General features: G+C 41.1%; 3 protein-coding genes across 3 annotated transcripts in view; 2 read left to right on the top strand and 1 right to left on the bottom strand.

Moving 5' to 3' along the window:
- The first annotated feature begins 1,039 nt into the window (after positions 1-1,039).
- On the top strand, positions 1,040-6,783 carry LOC139916568 (SLC35A4 upstream open reading frame protein-like). The gene is made up of 3 exons (XM_071905489.2): positions 1,040-1,080; positions 2,267-2,365; positions 3,316-6,783. The coding sequence occupies exons 1-3, from the start codon at positions 1,066-1,068 to the stop codon at positions 3,511-3,513; spliced, it is 312 nt and encodes a 103-aa protein (XP_071761590.1). The 5' UTR covers positions 1,040-1,065; the 3' UTR covers positions 3,514-6,783.
- A 3-nt stretch (positions 6,784-6,786) lies between these two features.
- Positions 6,787-11,234, bottom strand: cd74b (CD74 molecule, major histocompatibility complex, class II invariant chain b). Its single transcript, XM_078288579.1, has 8 exons — positions 11,114-11,234; positions 10,882-10,979; positions 9,662-9,831; positions 8,848-8,918; positions 8,580-8,613; positions 8,163-8,381; positions 7,654-7,701; positions 6,787-7,518 (listed from the first exon to the last, which is right to left on the bottom strand). The coding sequence occupies exons 2-8, from the start codon at positions 10,965-10,967 to the stop codon at positions 7,511-7,513; spliced, it is 636 nt and encodes a 211-aa protein (XP_078144705.1). The 5' UTR covers positions 10,968-10,979; positions 11,114-11,234; the 3' UTR covers positions 6,787-7,510.
- Positions 11,235-18,654: 7,420 nt separating this feature from the next.
- The window catches only part of srbd1 (S1 RNA binding domain 1), a 63,913-nt gene continuing 56,606 nt past the window's right edge, over positions 18,655-25,961 (top strand). The window contains exons 1-9 of the mRNA XM_071916916.2: positions 18,655-18,756; positions 19,127-19,194; positions 19,850-20,294; positions 20,541-20,768; positions 20,980-21,146; positions 21,539-21,656; positions 22,587-22,725; positions 23,129-23,225; positions 24,039-24,225. Of these exons, the coding sequence (XP_071773017.1) occupies positions 19,127-19,194; positions 19,850-20,294; positions 20,541-20,768; positions 20,980-21,146; positions 21,539-21,656; positions 22,587-22,725; positions 23,129-23,225; positions 24,039-24,225 (1,449 nt within the window). The 5' untranslated portion in view covers positions 18,655-18,756. The remainder of the gene's footprint in view (positions 18,757-19,126; positions 19,195-19,849; positions 20,295-20,540; positions 20,769-20,979; positions 21,147-21,538; positions 21,657-22,586; positions 22,726-23,128; positions 23,226-24,038; positions 24,226-25,961) is intronic.

Here is a 25,961-nt window from a genome sequence, read left to right as displayed (position 1 = left end):
TCTCTCCTTCTGTCTCTCTAATTATTTACTCCACCTCTCTCTCTCACTCTCTTTCCCTCCTTCTCCCTACAGTATGTCTCCATCCTCTCTCTCTCTCTCTCTCTCTCTCTCTCTCTCTCTCTCTCTCTCTGTCTCAAAGGAATAGACCAGGCAGACTCTCCAGCACCAGTAAAAAGCTCACACTGTACAGGCTGTGTGGAAGAAGATAATGAGCCTGCTTTAAGACATGGCTGAGCTAGGAGTCAGAAGAAGGAGGTTTAGTCGTTCTGTCACAACTAGACATACTGTAGATGTAATATCTGAAAAGGAATGGAGAAAGAGGGACAAGTAGATCTGAACTATCCATTGGCATGCTGCAAAGCCCACTAGTGACACAGATAGTAGACTACTCTGCTTCTTCAGAATAGAAAGAATATTTTTTATGGTGAAAATATTGTGAGTCTCAAGGCATGTGGGGGTTGGGGGCAATTTTTCAAAATGTGCTCTACAACATGAAAAGGCTTTGTAAATCACATTATCAAGGCACAAGAGTTATTGAATGAAGGTCTGAGCGTGGCAAGGTGGATGGAAGGACAATTTTGGCATTCAGGAATCAGCATACTGAATTAATCATTGGAACCTGGAATTGGAAAAGCTTTTACATGGGTGTATGGAGGGATAAGATGCTGTTAAACTAATGAGGCCAGGACATTGTGAGCTGCCTGCTCGTAAAAAAGTTTTGTGGGGAAATGTATGATGGCTTGTCCAATTATGGTAGCCCTGAAACATACATAGGCTAGTTGGCATTATTTTGCACTGTGAGCAATATAGTAAAAGTTCGGGGAATTATGTGCAGTGTCACAGGTTTCTTCGTTTTTATTCAGGCGAAATGAAAATTATCAGCTTACTGTGAAGAAAATCTGTTTTGTTTTTTTTGCACTCTAGACTAGGTAAATATCTACATATACATACAGCACGTCCAAGATGTTCACGAGTGTAACCAGTGGAGGGCAGTAAGCCTGTGGGACGGATTTACCGCAAAGCCACAAGAAGAAGTAGGAAATAACAACACACGAGCAAGAAATCATGGCAGACGACAAGGTCGGTGTCCTCAACTTTGTACTTTAACTTTGGAGTGTAGAGATTTATTTTCACTGTATTACTGTAGCAAGACACCTAACCTTTCATTCAGTGGTCATCAACTAGCTAACAGCTTGCTCATGTAGTTAGATAGCTTGTATGCTAACGTTAGCTGGGAAGCACAATATAGCAATCTAACGTTAGTTAGTCAGCTAGCTAACTAAGTTAAGCTAACAATAATGTTAATAAACGATAACCAGCTGTATTTGTTCAGCACATTTCTTATGAAAGTTACACAATGCTATGAATAAAACAAACATTAACAAGGAGTTAGCTAGTATATCGGCAAGACTTGCACTGCTAGCTAGCTAAGTCATAAGCTAACTACAAAAAGTTAGCCTAACTTGTGGAAGTTTGTTGCCTGCTAACTTAACCTAGCTAACTTCCCTTGTTACTGAGGCGAGCAGTTGGCACTGCGTGAAACGTTATTCCTAATGAGGGAAATGACCTACAATTCTTAATGAGTTTATTTGGCTTGCTAACCTTGAACTCAAATTGTAACATGACAGCTTTTCACTGTTGCCAGGTCAAGGAAAAATTTCCAGTCAAACAGTTAAATAGGCTAGCCTAACGTTACATGTCAGCAAAATGTTGTGTTTTTGCTGGCACAGTGAAGTTACTAGAATACATTTCTAAGCGTTGCAAATAAAATTGTGTTTTTCCTTGTGGTTTTCTTTTACCTATTCATAGTATTCCCATTATGTCACATGCATTTCCTAACAATGTTGTGTTTTATTACCATATACACAGCTCATTGGCTCTGGCTGTCATTTGACCTATGTCACCTATTACAATCACGTGTTATTTTCCTACCAAGATGGCCTTGATGTAACAGAATGATATGAATAGATTAGAACACTAACAATTAACATTAACAATTCCGCATGCCCAGATGTGTTGGACTGTTATGAATTAGCTGCATTGTTTGTAAATCTAATAGTAGATTAGATTAGCAAATGAGGTTCTGTGGGTTAGTATTTAGTTTCAGTTTTTTTCATACACTTCTTTTGTCTTAGTAACATACAATGAAAATCAATGCCAAAATGTCTTATCGTGGCCAGGTTTAGCCTTAGTTTCAGGAAACTCTAGTCAACTTTAATAACCCTGTTGTTGTTGTTGTTGTTGTTGGTTGTGTGTGTGTGTGTAGAGTCCTCTGGGCCAGCTGAAGGACCTGGTGGAGCTGAAGGACCAGCTGGAGGACATCCAGAGAAGAGTGGAGGATGAGATGCAGGCTGGGATACCTCCAGTAAGACACACCCAGGCACAAACATGTACATACACAGGTTACATTATATAAAAGTTGTGACTCAGGAGACCTGGCTTACATTAGAGCTCCACTACCAGCATCACGTCGTGTTTCCATCAGCGGTGTATGCTCCACAGAGCACATTGACTTTTGAATGGATACACCAGAAAACAGTCAATTCAACTTTACTTGAATAACGCGTGCGTCAGCCATCGAGAATTGAACCTCGGTGATTTTTTAGCTTGGACGCAGCCATCGGACACAACGCAATGTGAATGCAACGCGAGCAGTGGAGCATCTTTCACTGCTGGTAAAGGAATCATTCCTTCGATGGCTGACGCCTGATGGCTGTAGTGGAGCAGGGCCGTTAGACTACCACATAAAAACTACTGGTTTGTGGACATGACCTAGACTACCAAGTACAAAAACTAGAAGCCTGTGAATAGGGCCTGGGCATATAAATGCAATATAAAAGCCATTAGCTGTTAATACCCATTATAGGCTAGCGCAGCATCTGGCATTTGTTCACTATTGTGAAATGATTCCTGTCTGTAGTGCTCAAATACACACACTAGGTATGCCTTAGACAGCTTTTTTTACCACTAGATTTTGCATTTATTGAATAAGGGAAAAAAAATATATTTGGCTCTTTAATTGCAGTTTCAGGGTTGGCTTTGTTTTATTCAGATATTTCTCAGGATTTCAGCTTCTAGTCATTTCTAATTAAGATTCCTGTTTATCCTAGCATTATAAGGACCATTCCACTCTAAATATTATATTAAACTGTCAAATGCCTATTTCAATTCAATATTCAACATTATTTCCATTTTCATTTGTTTAATCTGTTAATCTTTCTTTCTTTCTTTCTCTCTCTTTCTTTCTTTTTCTCTTTTTCTTTCTTTCTCTCTCTTTCTCTTTCTCTCTCTCTTTCTCTCATCTCCTCCCTTCAGGGTGGCAGTCTGCTGGCTTCTCCTTTCCTGAAGGGTTTTCTGGCTGGCTACATCGTTGCCAGGCTCCGCTCCTCAGCATTGCTGGGCGTCGCCGTAGGAACGTGTACAGGAATCTACGCAGCACAGAACTACGCCGTGCCCAACATCGAAAATACTGTGAGAGACTATATCAGCGGCCTGAAAGGACGAAGCAAATGAGAGGAGAAGAGGAGATGAAGAGAAGTGAAGAAAGGAGAGAAGGAGCAGTAAAAGAACAACAAAGAAGAGAAGAGGAGAGAGACCTAACTTGTACCAGAGGGGAGTGCCAGTACTCTGCAGCTGCATACAGAAACAAATATCCATTATCCATTCGAAAAGGTTTCAAATGTTTTCACTTACACTTGATACCACCTCCCACATAGATGAGCAAATTCTAAAGCAGAAAGCCAGCTCATACCATAAGGTAAAACAGTGATCCTTTCATTTTTTTCAAATACAGTTCAACCTTGCTTATCTGAACCCTTTGGGTATGGAGAATGTTTGAACTAGTGAATGACTGAAATGCATTCAAAAAAGATTGAAAATGTTAACATGCATGCCCATTTGAAAGTATTGAACTATTATATAAGTATTTTCACAATGTGAACGATAAATGAGGTTTGGATAAACCACTCTTGTAAAAAAAAGAAATTCACTAATTTGCACAGTTCTGCTCAACTGGTAATAGTTTCAGACTTGGGAGAGAGTTTGTTGAAATTGGCTCAGATAAATTGCATAAAGAAACACGGTGCTTCTCAACACAGCTTCTCTATGCAGTTCATTGTGTCAAAACTGGTGGGTTTAACTTAGGAGTGGTACCTAAAGCCATTTTCTTGTTAGTTTCCACATTGTTTTGCAGGTGTCAGTGCGATGTCTTTGGTGTCCACTGCATAACTACATTTTTGAGGATATGGATGGCTTGTCTTTGCAGGCACAGCCTGCATACCCCTCCATGTGCCTTTAGGTTGATGTTTCACTTTGGTAAAACATTTTTAGTTTTAGTTCAAATATCTCTATAGAAGTTCATGGAAAGTCACCTGGTAAAATTAGCTTCTCTGGAGATCTGTAGTCATCATCACTTTTTTTTCTTACGTTTTTTCTAGTCTAAAAATTATACTTCTAACACATGTACAAACAAGGAAAAGTAATCCAGGAATCCAGGTTACATTTCGCCATGTGTCCTAAATCATACTGTTGAAGTAATTTGCAGTTATTGAAATCAAAAGTTGGGGAACACACAGGTGACAGTGGATCGTCACGGTGGCTGATGTTGGAGGTTGACTGCTCATAGTCTCCAATAGAGGTTTGAGAGATGAAAAGTGAAAATGTATACTAAAGTGAAGTACTACTTTAAAGCTGTAGTTTTAATTGCACTTCTTGGTTCTATGTTCTATTTAACATAACAGGGATATGTGTGGGCAAAGGTTTAATGTAAAAATATATATATATATTTTAAGGCTGCCCAGGGTGCCCAGTCTGGATTTAATGTAATCATCTCTTGCCATATGTGCAATAGCCTGTCCTGATGGGATTTGGCTTTCTATTTTATATGCTGGAAATTAGTTGTTCTATGCTTGTAGGTATTTTAGGGATGAAAGCTAGTTACTTTGAATGGAAAAACAATCATTTTGTCATTAGGTTTTTTTTTTGGTGTTATTTTATCTCATAAATATCAAAGTATACTGTTGAATCAGATCAGTGCCGTTCTTCAGTGACAAAACAATGCTTAAACTGTAGTGTCTATGTCATGGGTTTGTGTATTTAAGGTATTGAATGCGTAGGTTACTAGAGTTTACCCTGAGGTTTCAGTGGTTAAGATGATAGTCGGGTGGGTTTCTGCATGGGGATGTTGTGTTGGAAGACTTTAAAGTGACCTTTATGAGCATAAATAATGCTGCTGCTTGAGACTACTCTGAAAACATAATGCACAGAAAAAACATTTCAGTGTCAAGCTGAGAAAATATGGTAAAAAGTTGGCACAATATTTTACATGGAATTAGGGTTGGAATTTTCATTTTGCTTAGGTGGACCACCTAAGAGTTAACATGGGGTTTTCCCTATGTTTTAAACTCACACATGGGGCCTATATACGCTATTTGCTGCCTGATGCCACAGTACTGTACCAATACAACCGTGAAAGTCTCCAGTTTATAGTAAACATTTATATAGTCTAATACTACATAATCTCTAGAGCAGGGACAACAAAACATTCAAACTGGAGAGCCAAAGGCCAAAACAGTAACAGGTGGAGGGCCACAGGGTTTCTCAGGCCATCCTGACTTTTAACGTGCCTGTTGGAAGGTGTGTTATTACATTTACAACCTACATCAAATATTATTTCTTCACAATAGACCAAATCTTTTCACTCTCTGGAAGCTTTAAGCACCAAATAGTTGTTTGAGGTCCTGTTGACCCGACTTTAGGCAGTTCTGCTCTTTTTTTGTTTTTGTTTAATCAAATTTCAGTCAGTGAATTATTATGTTTCCTTCACTCTATTGCAAGTTAATCAAGAATTGAACAGTTTACTTTTAAGCAGTTGTGTATTATTATGGTATGATGATGAGGATATTATCATGGTGTGCACTATGTGTTGTATTGAGATTTTACATGGAAAGAGGGAATGGACGGGTTTATGTACAACCCTTAATCCACGATTGAGAGAGAATAGTGCAGTAGCTTCTGTCTGATGAAAACCTTGTTTCTCCAAAAATAGCATTTCACTGATTTAGAGAAAAAAAAATGCTATTGATGACCATACGTTTTTGAAATCATGCAATGATATTTGCATGGTTGTGATTGGCCCTGATCCTGGAACTTATTCTACGCACCAAAGATCATATAAATTCCCAATTCAAGAAACAAAAATGCAAAATTGCACTAACGTAGTTTTCACATGACAGAAGCGTAAGTCACCCCTGGCACTTGCTGCAGTTGAAATGAATGTCAATGCTGATACGCACAGTCAAACCAGTAACAGGCACTAGACAAAGAAGCCATAAAAGAGAAATTCTAATTGAGCTCAGTTTGAGCTTGTACTCTTCTCATTTTCAAAGTGTACTGTAAGTTTGAAAGTGTACTGTATTTAAAGAATGGATATTGTTCAGTAACTGGAACCCAGTTGGTAACAACTTGTGCCAATTGACAATTATTGTGTTGCTTTATTTTTACTGCATGCTTTTTGTTTTATCAATTACTGTCTATCATGTATCTGCATGTTTTCTTTTATTTTCTAAATAGCCTGATAATGTCTTTCTTTTGAACTGAATACTTTGATATTCTGTGGCGTTTACAATGACAATTCAATTCATGGTACTTTATTTCACTGGTTAATCTACCCATTCTGTCCAGTCGTTGTGGGTGTGTTGCTGCAGCAAAGCAGGATTATTTGCAACAGCTTTCACCTCATCTGTTCTTAAATCCCATAGAAATAAATGAAAACCATTGAAACTGTCCTTGTCCTTAACAGATTTATTTGATGTTAAAATAAAATGGGCAAATACAGTTTGCAAGTGTTTGTGTCTTCATGTGGTCTATGCTATGTTTCCCACTTACTATGTCAGATTGTGTCAGATTGTATCAATGCTTTCTATAACAGAATCTCATCCTACATTACCTTTGCTAAACTTGCCCTGACCCAGGTGACCATCCTCTTCATCAGTGAATGAATAATGTGTTGAAAATTAACAAGATGGGTAGTGGACAGATCTTGTTTTCATCTACATTTTGCCTAAAATCTATTGCTAACAAAGATATAATTACCATTTGCCCTCACCCCACTCAAACTGCCCAACTTGGGACACAATTGGCATATAATAATCAAATATCATAATATGCAAAACAATGAACAAAGCAAATATTTTTAAATCCTTTTTCTAGCCTTAATACATAATTAGGTGTCTGAAAGATGCTGGTATATAATTCACAGGGTTATGCCTACAATGAAGCTGGATAACATCACATGGGGTCCTGAGGAGGAAAGTTACAATGACTTCATAAAGTTATAGGTAGAAGATATATGAATACAATGAGTATCGGTTGTAATAAAAAAATATAGCATTGTTTGAGAAAGTAGAACCTAAATATGCTGATGCTGATTATAAGTTGACAAAGCGGTATATTGCCATGAATGGAAGTTGAAGCATCACTGGTCTCTTGGACGAGATTCTTTCAGCTTGAATCACTCATCTAAGAAACAGAAAACACATAGATGATGGATGATGCACTTTCTGAATAGAATTAATTGAAAGGCACACAATCATAGATATTCAGGTATAAATGCACACAAACAACCAAATTGAAAAGAGCTCTGAGTGTACTCACCACGGAGCTGCATCATATCAGGCAGAGCCATCACTCTGCTCAGACCTCCTACAGACACAGAGACACAAGTTTGACTGTTAAACCAGGGGTTCTTTAACCTTTTCAGGCTGGACCCAAACAAATGTATTGTTCATTATTGTATAAATGTATTCTCTCAGCTTCAGATCCAGGCTAATTTAAATATACTGCTACTCTTGTAGCTCATTGTAACATATTGCTAATGATTTCCAGCAACAAGTTGGGTTGGGTCTCATTTTAAGTCCTGAAACCAGTCAATTTTGTTAGTCAAGATTACTACTTGATTCAACAATTAAATACTGTAGGAAAAACCTGTAAAAAAAAAAAACATAAATACAAATTGTTAAAAATCGTAAAATGCCTATGAATTTTAAATAAGTCATAATATAAGAACATTAAAATCGGTCCCTGATCTACACAGGACTAATGGTGATCAAAATCTTGTTTCAGCCTGACTTTTAAAGGTTTCTGGCCAGTGATGTTTTCCTCACCAGTGGAGACGGTGTTAAAGGCAGCTGCACCGCACTGAGCTGGTCCCAAGCGCAGAGATCCGGGGATCTCCTTCCCGCTGGCTGTGTTCACACACCAGCAGGTTCTTTTCCAGCACTGCTGGGGCCGGTAGCGGCCCTGCTCGTCACAGACCGGGCGGAAAGTTGGCACCTTCACAGGCTTCAGACCAGCAGCCTCCAGCTGGCACTGGGTGGCCTGGTCTGAGAGGAGAGGAGAGGAGAGGAGAGGAGAGGAGAGGAGAGGAGAGGAGAGGAGAGGAGAGGAGAGGAGAGTTACCTTTTTGAACTTTGGAGGGAACATGGGAGGACAAGAGGAGGATTTAAATGTAATCCTTCTTTCTCTAATGTGTTCACTAGGTAGCTCTCAAGATACATACAGGTATATATATACATACATACCTGCTGTTTTTCCAGGGGCCTCGGTGGACGCCTCCTGAAATACAAATAGAGACAGAACAGAGAACTCAGAATAAGATGAAGACCACAACATGAACTGGGTTACAGAAAAATAAGGTAAAATTCAAAGCTCAGTGTTTTAAGGCAGGATTTTTTGGAGTATCAATCATGGGCATATACTGTCCACCCAGATTATTAGTTTTTTCTGGGGACCCTACGGGTCATGGATACATGGTTTAAAAAATGCTGGTGATGGTCCGGTTAACTTTACCTCGTCAATGGAGTCATCCATCAGTTTGGGCATGATGTTCATGGGCATATGCATCTTCATGGGCATAGCAGCTAGAGAGAGAAACAGAGACAAAATGAGTGACAGAGGAAAACAGAGATGGATTGAGAAAGGGAGAGTTAAGAAGAGAAAGTCTCAAAAAAGAGACAGACGGAGAGAGAATAACGTAGAAAGAGGGAGAGACTTAGGTTCAGTCTAGGTCAGTCTGATTCTATAGCCACAGGTTGTATTGGACATACAGCTCCCATAACTGGACCTGCTATTCTGTCCATCTTTTGGAGATACAAGGTTTGTTTAGCACACTGACGACGGTTCCATTTATCTTAAACCAAGGTGAAATTCACAGGTACATTTCCTCGTTTTTCCATCCTCCTTTGAGAAAGTCCCATCAATTCACAATAAGAGACAAATTTATTTCAATTGTCTAACCTATCAAAAGTACATCCTTTTTAGCTTTGGGTGAAAAAAATGAAGAAATATGAAAACAATCGCTTTGCTTTCATTTTGGTCCCCAGCACTGATTTATCATTAGCCTACTTTGTTTATGATACAAAAATATTGCAGGTGACAAAGGATTTTTTTTACGTTACTTTTACTTTTTTTTTTTTACAACAGTGTCCACTTTCTTTGGTGACTGTCATTTTATCCCTCGCTTCATCCTTTCATTCTGTTTTTTGCCAGCTTGCAATGTTGCTGAAAAATTATGCTTATCCTACTGTTGCAATTACGGCAAGCTGCTTGCAATAGGACAGCCTGCTAAATGCCTAAAGTGTAAATGTGAAATTTGCCTCCTCACCTGAACTTCCTGACTTCAGCTCATCCTTCATGTTGTTGTTCTGGTCCTTCAGAGATCGGATGTCGTTCCTCTGGCTGAGGACGAAGTAGGCCGTCACAGCCTGGCCCGCAATCAGCAGACAGGCCAACAGGGTGAAGCCTGCTACCTTATAGGCCCGGGTCGAACTGCCACTGGGAACCAGAAAGAGAGAGGCAGAAGGCGGGAGAAGGGGCGGAAAGGGAAAGAGAAAGAGAGAGGTGGAGAAGGAGAGAAGAGGAAGATATTTAAATGTCGAAATGGAATGAGGAAGGAGAGAGCAAAAGAGAGTGAAAGAGAAAGAGAGACATGAAGGAAGGGCAAGAGAAATACAAGTCTTTAGATTTAACGTGGAATGACATGATCATCAGAAAGACAACTGGCTGTGAATGCTAGATAAACAAATGTGGTATCTGGCACTTATTGGCCAAGGTGACTAAATCCCGAGGTGAGAGAAGGAGAGGGGATGAAGAGGGAAGGAGGGAGAGACAGAGGAGAAGGTAAGGGAGGGGTGGAGAGTGTGGAGTATGTATGAGGAAAGTTAGAGAAGCTGATACTTGTCTGTTCAATAAAGTGAAACTCTGGAAGCGGAACCTCAGCCACAGTATGTTCGTCACAACCAAAATAAGTGATGAAATCAACAGTTGAAAGCAGACACCTATAGAGTTTTCTCTGAGTTTTTCACATGTGGCTATCACAAGCACAATTTCCTCCTTTTCCCCGTTTGATCACAACAAGTTCACCTTTTGATACTCCCATCAGTTAAAATGAAGAGTCCTCCCAACTTCACTGGATATTAATATTACATTAATATAATATTGACTGAGCAACATGGAAATGCTGTAAAAGGCTGATGCTAAATTCTGGATCACAGACTTCGATATCTGTTTTGAATATTCCAACATGGATCTTTCCCTTTTGAAATGATGTTCACTCTAATGAAAGCAAAACAAAGTTCATAATACAAAATGCTATGAACATATCTATAGGCTTTTTGGTCAGTAAGAAGACTAGATTCAGGCATAAAATTGATTCTGAGATGAAAAAATCTTTGTGAATATTGTGACCCAAAAAAACAGCTCAGTTAAACCTCAGAAAGGGGACAGTGAAGGTTACATTTATAGTGCTGGAAAAACCACAGAACTATCTCTCTCACACACTCACACACACACACACACACACACACACACACAAAAACTCCTTACCCCACTGCTTGTGCTCCGACATTAATGGCCGTCTGCTGGCTGGGAGCTCTGAGAAGAGGCTCAGTTTGGGTCTGGGGGTCTGACATCTTCACTCACACCTAGAAACACACACACACACACACACACACACACATACACACCAACATAAATGATTAACATCCTAAGACATGTACACACATGGAATCTAAAGATACTTACACAACACACACACACACACACACACACACATTACCTTTGTTCAGGTACCTGGCTGTATCAAAATCTGTGACTAGCCGAGAGTCTGTGAGGTTTAAGAGAGAGGGAGAAGGAACTGAGAGGAACAGGCGGGGAAGCCCACATTCATAACAGCATTCTGTTTTTTTTTTTTTTTTCTCCAACTGAATTTCTGATTGGTTGGCATCATCAGTTACCAGAGGCAGACTTTACACTTACTCAGCAGTCATCAAACAGGGTTTATATTGTGTTTACTCCTTTAGATATCTATATATATTGTTGAATGAAATTAAATGTTAGCTGATAGAAAATGAAAGCATAACTTTGAAAAATAAATAATAATTTCGCTGCAAAAAGCACTTTCACTGATTATTGTTTCGTTAAACTGCAGCCTTTTTTCTCTAATTCAAGAAAGTATAAATAGATCTAGTGTAGGATAGTAATACTTTGACCAGATGGTGATATGTTTAAAGTTAACAAGACATAAAACCCCATAAGTGATGTTAACTTTGTTGATAGCATAAAGAGCATGTTGGCCCTATGCTAGGCTACACCTAGTACTTACGGACTATTGAATGTTGAAGTATTTTGTTGATTAAAAGAGTTAAAAATGACTAACATTTACAGCTTTGTTTTTCATTATTATTATTATTGAAAGTCACCTAGGTTGATTGACAGGAAATGAACAGGAGCTGCCCCCCCCCAGGGGCATCCAGAAAAAAAGAAGAAAGAAAAAAAAAATAAACTCAAACTGTAGCAATAATTAACATGCGCTGAATTATAATTCCATATTTCCATCGACTGTAAAATGTGGGCCTGGCACACACTGTAAAGTTTGTAAGCCTATTGTATAAGAAAATGATGTCCAGTGAACGCCCTGTTATGAAAGGCCATTTAACTCAGTTGAAACTTTGCTGTTCAAGTTTCTTTTATTTTTTTTTTCAAGTTTCTTTTATTACCACACGGCTAGGCTGGTAGAATTAATCACAGTACAGATGGAATAGCTGTAACAATACACCACATACAACACCAGCGCAACCATAAGGACCTAAGTGCAACAAGAAAAAACATATAATACACAACTCCACATATCATACAATTAGACCAACTTTTGTGTATTCATCAATTGTATGGCTTTGGGGAAGAAGCTCCGGTTAAGGTGTTCTGTCATGCCTCCTAGTGACCTGTACCTTCTGCCAGAGGGGAGTTCCGTAATGTTCGCACATGCACACACACACACGCACACACACACCCATACACACACACACACACACACACACACACACACACACACACACACCTGCACACACGCACACACACGCACACACACACGCACACAGCCATATCAATAACACTAAAAATCTGGGAGGAGTTATTACAAAATGATCAATTTTGAAAAACATGAGGCTTTATATCCATGATAAGAATGTATTTGTTCTGACATGATTTCTTGCATAGTCCTTTATTAAAAAACATTCTAGTCGGCAAATTTTTGTGGTGATTATATTATTTTGTAAATAAAACTTTTTCCCTTTCCTCTCCCTTTTTCCCTATCAAAAAGTCAGGATATGTCATGATCCAATTCAGATTTCAGAGCTTTTGCACAGAATTATCATCCTAAGTGACATAAATGGAACCGTTTTATTATTATGTAATTTGGAAGGTGACTTGTACAAGATGTCAAACTTTTCTACTGATCATTGCTGAAGATATCGGCAACAAGAAGATGGTAGATTGGCTGTTTTAACACACCTAGACATCAAATACAGATTTACTGTTATTCTTAGCAGTAGCAGTAGTATGTAAGTAGTACTACATAAGTACTAGTTTTTGATGTTGAAGTGAACTGCTGTTTGTAGTGGTGGTGTTGTTATTTGATGGGTCAAGATTAGTCTACATAGGTCTACATAGATGACAAGACAATAAGTGCCTGATATAGCCTGCTAATTAAATTCTTTTAGCTGTAACCTATTCTTGAAGATGCAGTTAGAGCACAATAACATACAACATACTACAGCAAAACGGTGCTAAAGCAAAATGATGCTGTCAACAAGAAACAGAAGTAAGAAATTGACAGATGGAGACCCTAAGGTGAGAATTAACCTGAATCAAGGCTTCCTCTGTTTTTCAAGTGTTCAATTTTTAGGTGATCTGAATTTCACTATTCTAGTCTTTCCTCTGCACAGGACGAGACTGCAGATGACAACATAGCAACACTATTATAACGTGTGGCCATCAAAAATGAACTCATCAGAGAACTGAAAGCTGAAGGCCTCGTCCTTGCCAGGAAGATGGATGAGCAGGTGTTTTTTTTTTTGTCTTTTGTTCATTTCTGACTCCCCATTTGTGCAAGAGACTATTGATGTGTATAGAATAGATGTAAGAATCCTCAATCAACATTTTGATTTACTTGCAATTTTGTCACAGGGTGAGCAGAAAAAAGAGCAGAAGCAAAAGAAAAAGAAAGAGAAGTATAAGAACAAGAAGAAAAAGGCAAGAGATTGTTTTTCTGCAATGCATGCACATTTTTATAGTTTATTGTGCAGTGTTACTTAATAGACCTGTTCGTTCTCTTACCATATAGCATTCAGATGAAGACTCTGATGACACCTTCCACGGCATTCCAGATATAGTATCTGATGAAGGTAAACATTCACAGATAATTCACATTCTCTTCAATTCAGTTTGTACTTGATTAACACAAAGCTGCATACAGAGTCAGTCTGCTAATTCAGGCCTTTTTATCTCTCTGAAGTCGACTCTGATATTGAATGGATGTTGGAAGTCACACAGGAACAAGGGGGTAAGGCCATGCAAAAACTTCCTATTATCTCAGCCAGTCACAATCACTGAGCCGCAAAACAATGGCCCGCTTTTATACTTCATTATCAAACATTTTCACAACTGAGGAAGTATAAATGGGAAAGTGTACATCATCCAGCATTGTCTCTTCATTCCAGGAGCACTCCAGTCTAAGGCGAGCAAGTCGCCAGGTCGGCCTACTCCTAGTAACCCCTTGTCTCCAGTGGCAGCCATTATTGTGGTTCCCTCTAATAAGACAGATGACCAGACTGTTGTCCCTGCTCCTGAGAAGCAGTTAACATCTCCTCGTCATGATGCTTCAAGAGATCAGGCCAACCACAGCCAGAGGGTAAATGAGGAAGAGATCTGCCTTACTCAAAGAGACCCTTCATTGTCACAGAATGACAAATCATCAGCTCTCCAGTGCTGAGAAGCCATGCTACAGCAGAACAGAATTTCTGCTAATATTTCATATTTCTCATTCATTATCCTCAGGATGAGGATGAGGCAGAGGGAGAGGCTTGTTCTGTAATTGCTGAGAAGATCAAAGAGCCTTCTTTCTGTCAGCCTCCAGCTCTTCCTAGCTGCAATGATATTGGTGACCAGGTTGTTGATGAGCAGGCTGTCTCTCATATCTACAGCGATAGATGGTCAGAGGATTCTCACAGTGAGAAGCCATCCTTCAACAACCAGGTAAGATCGCCACCAATATACTTAAAATTAATGAATAAAAAGCTGCATATAGGTCACATTGTTCGATCACCCTTTTGACTTAAATGAAATCTTGACCTGTGCTCCAGGTGGCTATGCATCCTACTATCCACGGCAATGAGCTTGGCACTGACCATTCAGAGCTCGCTAGCATGAACTCAGGCCTAAAGAAGAAGACTGCAGCTAAAATTGCTCAGCAGAATGTGTTGGAGGAGCAGCAATGTATAAGCACGACCTTTCAGCTCATGTCCAACAAAATAATTTCTGACCTGAAAGATGAGCAAGGAAGGGACAACAGTTTGGACGCTAAGCTGGCAGCTGCCCCATCACAGCACAGGACTACAACAGAGGATCTCCAGCTACCTGCCGAGAGCCAAGGAAAAATCAATGAGCTACAAGCGCTAAACCACCAGCTGACCGTGAGACTGCAGAGAGAGATCTCAGTGAACAAGACCCTCAGCACCAAAATAGAGTCTCTACTGGACAGTGATGAAAGAAAGACTGCTCTTCTTGAATCTGTAAACCTAAGGGCAGATGAGCTGGCCAATGAACTGTTTGACGAGCACGAAAGAAACATTAGGCTCCAGGATGAAATTGAGGCTGCTTGTGCTGTACTAACAAAGTCCCACATTGAGCATGACCAGGCCATTCAGAGGCTGCAGTGTGAAGGTCAGGCTAAATTCAGAGAACTAGAGGAACAGAACGCAGTTACCACAGATAAACACGCCCTGGCAGTTGATCACCAGAGCGTATTGTCACAGCACCAGGCTGAACTGGGTCACCAAGCAAAGCAAAAATGCAGCAGTGCCTCATTAGAGATGATAGCTTCTTGGAAACAGGAACAGTCGTCTGGCTTTAAGTACAAGAGGTGGGGTAATCACTTGATGTCAATGTTCAAGGAACAAGAGCAAAAGAACAAAAAGCTTCAGAGGGATCTTGCAGTTGCCCTTTCAGACAAGAAGAATGCTGAAGATGCACTTGTGAAGCTAACTGGAGAGGTAAAATACATTACAAACTTCTGGAATGATCTTCGAGAGGCTGTTGCCAAAGAAAGGAGCCAGGCAGAGATACTCACTATTGAGTGTAAGTCGTTGGAAGAAAAGCTCCGTGAACAGACCATGGCCTTACAGAGCAGCCAAAAAGCCTATGAAGATGTTAACTCCTCCCTCCAGGCAGAGAGACAGCTGGTTGCAGATGGCCAGGCAAATGTCATGGACAACATCAGAGAGCACCAGAAGCTCATCTCAGAACACAAAGCAGTGGTCTCTGAGCACCAGCATCTGCTTACCAGCAATCAAACTTTACATGTTACCCTACAAGAAAACCTGAAGTGCCTACAAGTCGACTACCAGGCGGTGCTAGCTGGCCTCCAGCATGAGAAGAACGAGATGAGAGAGCTCATCACAAAAAACAAAGAATTGTTGGAGTGCCCTGATTTCCTGTCAGACTTGCAGGTGAAATGTAACAGGCTGGCCGCTCAAGTGTCTGTGGAGCAAGAAAAAAATATTAGGCTTCACAATGAAACTGAGTCTACATGCACAACAACGTTTCAGCATGGCCAGCTTATACAGATGTTGCTGAGTGACCATCAGGCTAAGTTCAGGGAACTAGAGCAACAGATCTCCCAGCTAAAAGAGAGCCTAAATTCAGCAGTCACAGATAAACAGGCCCTGGCCGTGGATTACCAAAGTGTACTGACCAAGGAAGAACTGGATTGGCAAGCTAAACCAAGGTGTAAGAATGCCCCATCTGAGATGGTGGCCTCTCAGGATCAGGAACAGTCCTGCATCAAATACAAGCTCAGGGCCAATGCCTTCATGTCCAAACATAAAGAACTAGAAGAAAAGAAAAGCAAACTCCAGACTGAGCTTAAGGCTGCCCTTTCAGAGAAGGAATGCTGTTGATGCACTTGAAAGGCTTTCTGCAGAGCCAAAGGACATGACAAATCTCTACAACAATAATATTATTACAACAATATAATATTATTATTACAATTATATTTTGTGGCCACACAAATATCTGGTCAGATGTTTTCCATGCAGAATAATCAGACTAAATAAACCAAGCCTAAGCAGAGCAACCAAAAATGAGTTCATTTGTTTGTGCATAAAAAATTCTTGTCTTCCTTAACCTTCCTTACCTAATTATCTAACATTAGCTCTTTCATAATTTCATGAAAGACTTGGTTTTTAAGATGTAATTATTGGCCTTCAATTTTTGCTTTTCTGAACTCACTTCTTAAGGTTTGGGTGTGGTCATTGAGCCAAGGCAGGGATTTTGGTTTGGATTTGTTTTTATTTATGTTCCTGCATGCTCATTTGCAGTGGAGATGGTTCCATAATGCGGATGCTTGGAGATACTATGAAAGTCTGTGAGAATTCAGAAGCAGCAGCTGAGTTAGGGAAGTGAGAGCAGACAGGGGGAAAAGGTTGGGAGTGGAATGAGAGAGTAGTATGTCAAAACCAGTTGCCTGGTTGTCAGATATCTTTAGTCTCAATAATTCGTAGGTAAAAGCCAAAGCAAGAGCATTTCCAGATTGAACAAGGCTGAAGGACTCAAGGGGCTGCAGAAATTCAGTGGCAAATGCTTGAGATGGACAGCAGACATGGATGCTGAAATCCCCAAGTATTACATAGTATTACATATTTAGGCTTGATGTGGGAAAGAGTGTGAGAATGTGAGAATTCATTGATGAAATCTTTGTTCAACTTGGGGATCTATTAGGGCTAGTTTTAGGATTATTAGCCATTTGACTTGTGGTTTGACCAGCATTAGTATCCAACATACAAGGATACACAGCTCTTACAGTAATAGCCTGTGATCGAGTTCATGATATTGATTTTCACTTTTCGGCTACTCTTAGTTGGAGGGATGGTGGCAATTATTATTTTCACTCACACTTTCTATTGTTTCCCTCACTAAAATCCACTAAAATCTATCATTAGCAAGTAAATATCTTAAATAATTTAGACTACATGGGGGATGCATCCCCTTTTTAACTTCCCGCACAGAGGGAAGTTACCATACACAGTGTTTCCAAACAAATATACTGTATGTCCCTTAGATACTGAAGGTCCTTAATATGAAAAGGCTTAAGATCTTGCGGGACTGTAATTAAACTTAATTTCCACCTTTTTTCCACCTTTCAAGTACCACTAGTGACATGATGAGTGATTGGGGAGTGGGGGGTGAGTAATATTTAGATCTGTAAACCATATTTACATCCAAATTTGAATCCATAATGTCCTACATGGTGTGCATCTTAGCTCCTTGAGCCACTGACATACTCCTCCCTCTATGTTTCCCTCAGAAAAACACAGACACACGAGAGGATAAGACTGGTCAGAGCAATACTCTACACAGTTTGTGGTAGCCCCTCCACTTCTACTGTATAATTTGAGTAATAATAACCAAGGAAAGCAAATACAGTAGGAGAGGATGCATATGCTGTCCAATGACTTGTAAAGTTTCTTGAATTATTAGTCTGAAACAAAAATGAATCCCTGGTCCACTTCTCGTGGGTCCCCCAGAGAGGTTACTTTATATTTTGTTGATATTTTGTTTCCTGGAAAAGACCGAATCTCACCTTTGGTTCCGGGTCTGAAAAAGTTTAACAATCCTGGGTATAAAAAGGTATGAGGAAAAATAATGGCAACTAATGTCTTGGCTTAGTGACAGATGTTATTTTTAATGATATCCCAGGGCTAAGAATGTGTGCAGTATGAGAAGCACAAGAGAAAAATTGTACAGTACAAAAGAGATTAAAAGACCTCTTTTGGATAAGGTTGTAGCAATGGAAATAAGATGAGGCAAGCTTCAAACAACAGCTGCTGAGAAGGCCTGTTTAGCTATTTACTTATTTACATCCTTGGACAACTGTTTGGCGTGCGTGCGTGTGAATGTGTGTGAATGTGTGTGCGTGTGTGTGTGCGTGTGTGTGTGTGTGTGTGTGTGTGTGTGTGTGTGTGTGTGTGTGTGTGTTTGCTCTGGCCCTTTAAGACTGTTGGACTGCTGCGATTGGTCGAACCCAAAGTGTTGCAGGAAGCACGGTCAGATGAGGTTTCGTGATGATACCGGGGCTAGCTTGCTTCACTACGATTCACAACGGCATACCCATAAACAAATTGAAGATTTTCAGCGCGACACAAGGTACAACTACTCCTAAGGTCGCCCCTCTCGCTGCCATTTGGGAAAAGTGTCCCAAAATGAATGTGCCACGTCATAGCGCTAGCTAGTCAGCTAACTTGAAGCGCCAAATTTGAAATAACAGCTAAGTTAATAACGATAGCAAACGTTCACAAGTTCAGTTCAACATATTCTGCTTCAGTTTATTCTCTCTTGCTGCTAAAGTTAGCACAGACAAGATGCCCTGCTTGCTTTCTGTTTAGCGGTTATCTGCTGGCTAACGTTTGGTAGCTATGGTTACGCTTCCATCAGTCAATGGAAGTGAACGCAGATTAGCCAAAGGATAATTGGTCTGGTCTGGTCTGGCATTTACTGATGTATCATTTTCTAACAGATGATTCGAAGACCCCGAGCAGTAAATGTCTGCAAGGAAGTAGAACATGTAGATGAGGACACAGACCTGTGAGTATTTATTGGTAATTTATACATTCCTTCAGTCATTCATTGTCTTTACCTCCTTATTCCTAGTATGCTGTTACATCATCACACGGCCATCTAGGAAAATAACAGGTGATTGTAATAAATTAACAGGTGATTATAATCAAATGACAGCCACAGCCAATGAACTGTCTATATTGTAAGGCCCCATATTGGTAGGAAATGCATGTGTCATCATGGGAATACTATGAATTCCTATTCAGGGTCACTGGCCTGGTTGGAGCCTGTCCCCAGCATACATTGGGTGAAAGCCAGGGACTAAGGGAGTCACCCTGAACAGGTCGCCAGTACATCACAGGGCTAACACAGATATAGAGACAGAAAGACAAAACCTATGGCCAAATTAGAGTCCAGTCCACCTTACTTGCATGTCTTTGTAATGTGGGAAGAAACTGGAGCACCTGGAGGAAACCCAAGTGAACATGGGGAGAACATACAAATTCCACACAGAAAGGGCCGGGGCTGGGGATTGAACCTTGGACCTTCTTGCTGTGAGGCGACATGCCACCGTGCCAACCTCTGTTCTATTCTATTCTATTCTATCTATTCTATCTAATAACAACATATTGACATTGTTTGATGTTGATTTCAATTCTATTTTATTCTATTCTGCCATCAGGTCCTTTTCCCAGACTGTGAGCAGTGATGAGGATAGTGAGGAATGGAGCCCACCAGGCCCAAAGTCCAAGGCCCCCAGCCAGACCAGCACAGCCGCTGCAGCTGGGGAGAAGAAAGCAGTTGCCAAGAGACCTGCTAAACCTAAGGTGCCAAAAGTGCCGAAAGAGCCTAAAGCTCCCAAAGTGCCCAAAGAACCTAAAGCTCCCAAAGTGCCCAAAGAACCTAAGCCTAGGGCACCGCGAAAACCTGTTGCAGAGCGGAAACCTCGCGCCCCTAAAACTCCTAAGGATCCCGGAGCATCTGGGATGGCTGGAACAAAGAGGAAAAAGATGGATGAGGGCAAAAAGGATGACGAGGCAGGAGAAGGCGAAGGAGAAAGACTGACTGACCACCTGGAGGGACAGAGGGCAGGAAAGGGTGAGCCGAGTATCAGAATGAAGGAGGAGGTGAGACTGATAGCCTTTTTTAAATAGGAATGTGTCTACATACATTAATACACACACACACACACACATGCAGGTATGCTGAAGAGGAGGTGAGGTACAGTTGGCAATAATTCCATTGTCTATACTGCCATATCAGTAGTTTTGTTTGTATAATTTAGTTAGATTAGTGGCATCAAATATTACTTATCCCTCTTTCCTTCTCTCTCTCTTGCTTTCGCTTTCTCTCTTTCTCTTTTTCTCTTGTAGAGGGTGTCATTTATCGTGTCAGAGGACAGATGGGCGGATGAGGGGTCGTCTGCGTCAGGGCTGGGAGTGAAGAAAGAGGAAGCGGAGGAGGAGGACTACACGTTTGACGAGCCATGTCTTAAGAAACAGAAGACCAGTGGAGCCCCCCAGGGAAAACCAACTGCATTACCATCGTCAAAAGCACAAGATCTGAGGAATGAACTCAACATGAACTGGGACCTGATAGAGGTATAGTGGCGTGTGTGAGTATGGGTATGTGGCAAGTTACCTATGCCACGTAAACCTGTGCTCACTCATATGTGATAACTTTCTGCGATGTGTGTGGTAGTATTTTCTCTGTTTATTTGTGTGTTGAGCAGTCACTAATTGATTATGATAATTATGGAGATGTCTGACTGCATACTTACCTGTCTGCGCATTTGTGTGTCTCTCCCCTCAGCTATTGTCCACCCTGACATGCATGGAGCAATGGCTGTGTATGAACATCGTCCAGCTGCTGCGTGAGGAAAACACGGTGCCTTTCATGGTGCGCTACCGCAAAGAGATGATCAACCACATGGACGCCGATGCCGTCCGAGATGTCCAGCTGGTATACGAGGAGATATGGTAGGCCAGACTGTATGTGTGTGTGTGTTTGTGAGACTCTTTTACTTTTGATGTTCGCTAAGGAAAATCTTGCATTAAAACAACAGAAAAAAATAAACTTAATCCAAGCTTTTAAAATCACTTTCACACTTACATCCACACACTCAGAGGCACACCTAGCACATCAGTGAGGTCTACTGGTTGGCCACTAGATGGTACTAGCAGTCTATGAATCCTGGAGCAGTATTGATGGTGTGCATTTGTTTTAGATGTATTTGTATCAGTTTATTTGCATGTTATTTGTGTGTGTGTGTGTGTGTATTGTAATTGTGTATCTAATCCGTTTGTCGTTTTGTTTGTGTATGTGTACACGGTTATTGTGCGTGTGTATGTGTGTGTTTGCATGTTTGCAGCTCTCTGGCCAAGAAGACCCAGTCTGTGATCCAGACTTTGAAAAAAGACGGGATTCTGACGGAGGAGCTGGAACAAAACCTGAGGAGCTGCCAATCTGCTGATGAACTGGATCATTTGGTCAGATTCACATTTTCAGGCTACAGTTACACTCGTCATTTTACTGTGATCTTTTGAGATCTCATTCTAAGGATTTTATGACATTGCATTGCTGTGCGTCCACACTGAAAGTAGCTGTTACGCATCTGTGTATGCCTTACCTTTTCCTGCTCTCCCACTGTATCTTCTTACATTGCCAATTACAATCTGAGCCTTACCGCCATAGTATCTGGTGTTTAAGATCCAATCTGAGCAAAATCTCAATTTCCACACCTGTCACTTAATGCACCCTTATGTAATTGGATGATGAAAGTCGCTTTGAAACGACAACTGTAACTGAAACACAGGGATGTAAACAGTAAAGATGCAAGTTCTGCACTGTGTGTGCTCAATTTGATACCACAGCCAGGGCATACCAAATAATTAAGGGCCTTATTTTCAGATTGATAACAATCCATTTGTGAAATTATCTAGCAGAATTTGAGTGGATTTCACCTACTTGATATATAAGGATTCATTGGTTTTATTAAGATTTTATTGATTACTTTTAAGGCTCTGCTGGGTCTGGTTCCCTGTACCAGCTCAAATTATTTTTTTAACTCCTTGTACATACCTGACATCCTCAGCCAAGTCCCCCTGACTAATCTGACGTTTCTATTCATTTCTACATACATGCTTATATATATAAATAATTTTACACATTTTATTATTATTGCTTTTGGTTTTATCCTTCTGTAACCCTTTTCTTTAATTCTTGCCTGCCATTTCTTAATTTTATGTTATTGGCTCTTATTTTTTCTGTCCAAACCATTTTCTTACACTGTTTCAAGGGTTATATATACATTATATTGTTATTATTATGACCAAGGTTGCCAATACATTTGAGTGAAAAAGTTAAATGGCCAAAATTGCAGGTTTCAGCCCAGTGCCTCTGTCTCCCTCTCTCTGTAGTATTCTCCCTATAAGAAGGGCAGTAAGCTGACTAAGGCACGCAGGGCCAAAGCGCTGGGCCTGGAGGGAGCTGCCTTAGCACTGATGGACGCACCACACACCCTGGATTTAAGGGCATGGGTTAAACCTGGTACTGAGGGTAAGACACACAGACATACTCACACACAGAGTAGATCTATGGATTTAGTATCAATCCTGGCAATGATTTATAAGGTAAAATATTTATGCCTAGACCTGACAAGAACCCACCTGGACCTGTTGACCTTTTCTTGTGTCAGACTGAATTTATTACTTAGGCTAATTGATCACATTTGGGAAAAATACTGATATTAGCAGTTTATCATAGGCAGAATACGAACAATTTAAAACATTAGCTGTACAGACACACACTTGTATTATACATTAAAACTGCAAAATTTTAAACCACATGTTCAAAATTATATCTGCTCTTACAGTTTTTGAGGGCCATGAGAGGGCAGTAAAGGTCCATGAGAATACTGTTTTTAAGAGAGTGTGTGGTTGTGGTTGGGTGTGTGTGTCAGGTCTGTCGTCAGTGGAGGAGTTGGCTACAGGTGTGGAGCATATCTTGGCTGATATGATAGCCAAAGACCCTGAGACCCTAACCTACGTGAGAACATTGTAAGAACACATCCACATGCAACTTTTTTTCTTCTTTTTTTTCCTATGATGCTATCTTTTATTGGACATTTGCACAGTGGAGGTCATCTACATAACTGAATAGTATATACATTTCGTCTCTATCTGCATTTACACCTGGCATTTCTATCAAAAATAGGCTACATGTTCAGCAGCCAGATAGAAATCCGCTTGCCCCCTTGCTTTCCCTTGCAATATGCCAATTCTTCTTCCTGAATGTAAGCCTAGTTTTTAACCATCCTTTCTGTCTATTAGCTGACTCAAACGGGGCGTAATGTTTTGGGAAGAGTATAGAGATTATGACGAGTATGTTGCTTGGAGAAACATTTCATCTACACTTGGCCAAACTATGGCCACAATGCCTCAAAAGAGGCCTCAAACCACCTCCAGAGGTGGCAATTGTATAAGTGAGATCAGATTGCTGTCCTATCACTAAAGACACATTTTAATGACAGGTGTAATTGGGGTCTCAGTTTTATTAGTATCAGGATCAGAATGGCTTTAATTGGCCAAGTACAATGGTGGCACATTGACTGACCCATTAGGTGCAGGACAAAATGTAACCTCACATATAGTGCAGATAAGACCAGAAGTGTGCTTTACCTGCCTTGCTTGATGCATTGATAACATATTTCTTGCCTCTCCCTGCCTGTCTCCCTGTCTTCTCTCTATCCCTCAATGCTGATCTCCCCCCCCCCCCCCCCTCTCTCTCTCTCTCTCTGTGTGTCTCTGTCTTTCCCCTCTCCCTCTCTTTTTGTCTCTGTTTTTTTCTGTCTTTCTCTCTCTCTGTCTCAGGTGTGAGAACAGCTTTGTGACTATCCAGTCCTCTGTGTCCAAAGCGGCCCTGAAGGAAAAGGAGCAAGAGAATCCAGACCAGGGCCGCAGGAGACCAGGGGGCCCACAAAACAAAACTAAAGACATCAACAAGTTCCAAATCTACTTTGACTTCACCACCAACATCCAGCGTATCCAGCCCCATCAGGTAGCATGCCAGATCTATTAATATACTCATCGGTTTGTCCCTCCATCTATCCATCCATCCATCTATCTTAACTGTTATTTTACCAGCCAAGTAAACTTGAGCACTAAAGTACTTCACATATTTCGAGCAATGGCCTGCGGGATAGGTTGCAGGATGATGGGGGCTGTTAAACATACCAACAACATGGGAGTTTCCCAATACAGCCACACTTTTGTGTGGATGGCTGACTTAGCAGCTGTATTGGAGCAGTTGGGGTTTCAGTGCCCTAAAGGGCACTTCAAACACTGTTACTGAAGCAGTCAAGAGCACTTCTTATTCAATTCCCCCAGCCGGTCCAGGGGATTGGAACCGGTGATATCCCAGTCACAAACCTTCTGGCTATTGCTGCCTACGCAGTCATTAGAAAATGAAATTTCAAAACACTAATTATATAAAAATCCAAAGCTATTACACTTGGAAATTACTTTTGTAATGGGCCTGAGATTGTTCTGTAGAGTTCAAATAGATTATTCAATACGACTCTTGTCATAATTTGGAACAGCCACAGTCCCGCCATTCACAGACAGATGAATCTTACCACTTGAAGCGTACTCACAAGCCACCCCACTTCACACTGAAAAAGATGAGCCAGCACACACTGGTGGAACAGACTTTACAGGTCAAAAACTGTCACTTGACTGTGTTTCATAGTGTTTGCTATACTTGCACACTATCCAAGTCTTTGTTGTAAGAACTAAAAGCAATAACTTAACATTTCTTTCAATATTCTCTAGCCACTCTCTCTCTCTGTCACAAACACACACACACACACACACACACACACACACACACACACACACACACACACACACACATACACACACACACAAGTGCACACCATCTGTTTGCGTTTGTGTCATTTCTGTCTGCTTCATGCGTGCCACTTCTGAATGCTAGCCATGTCAGTCACGGTTAGCCTTGTCTGTGCCCCCCTATTTACCCCTCCTCTCTCCTGCGCGACCTGCACTGCTCCCCCTCTGTCCCTCCAGTGACTGGTGGGTTACTCAGAGTTGGTCCCGGGCCTCATGTGTCACCACAGCTTCTGTCACTGGCTGCCTCTCTGCCACCCCACACTCTCTGGCAACCATGCCACTCTGCCCTACAGTCATACACACACACACACACACACACACAGATGCATGCATACACACACAACACAAGTCCCCTCATTCTCTCCTCTTAACATATGTGACATGTCCCCTGCCGACATGCCATTGGATTAGGAAGCTTTGATTGACAGGCGCTCTCCTGCCTTGACAGCTACTGCTGCTGGGCCCACAGACGGACGGAGGGTTGGGAAGAGGGAGCGAGAGAGAGGGAGAGGGAGGGAGAGAATGAACAGTGAGGGCAGATGAGCGACATGGAGGTGCGTTCGCCGCTTATCTCTATCCCTCCACGCTGATCTCCCCCTCCCTCTCTCTGTCTCTCTCTCCCTCTCTCTCTCACTAAACCTCAGCCCTCCAATCCACTGTGCGCCTCTTCCACCCTCTCTACCCCCCCTTACCCCCCTCTCCTCTCCTGCGTATGCGAGGCTGTTAATTCGATGACTCGCCTTTGTCACGGAGCGTTAATCCAGAGGCTGCTGTGACCCTGCTAGCTGTCGGATTCCGGCTAAAATGAACCTTTTCTAGCCGTCAAGTTGGCGGGAAGGGGGAGCAGGTGGGAGATGTGTTTTGACAGGAGGCATGTGTGTGAGC

This window comes from Centroberyx gerrardi, chromosome 15 (assembly GCF_048128805.1).
Source record: "Centroberyx gerrardi isolate f3 chromosome 15, fCenGer3.hap1.cur.20231027, whole genome shotgun sequence".
Taxonomy (NCBI): Eukaryota; Metazoa; Chordata; class Actinopteri; order Beryciformes; family Berycidae; genus Centroberyx; species Centroberyx gerrardi.
The sequence above is the reverse complement of the archived record's forward strand: the minus strand, read 5'-3'. Positions and strand labels throughout refer to the sequence as shown.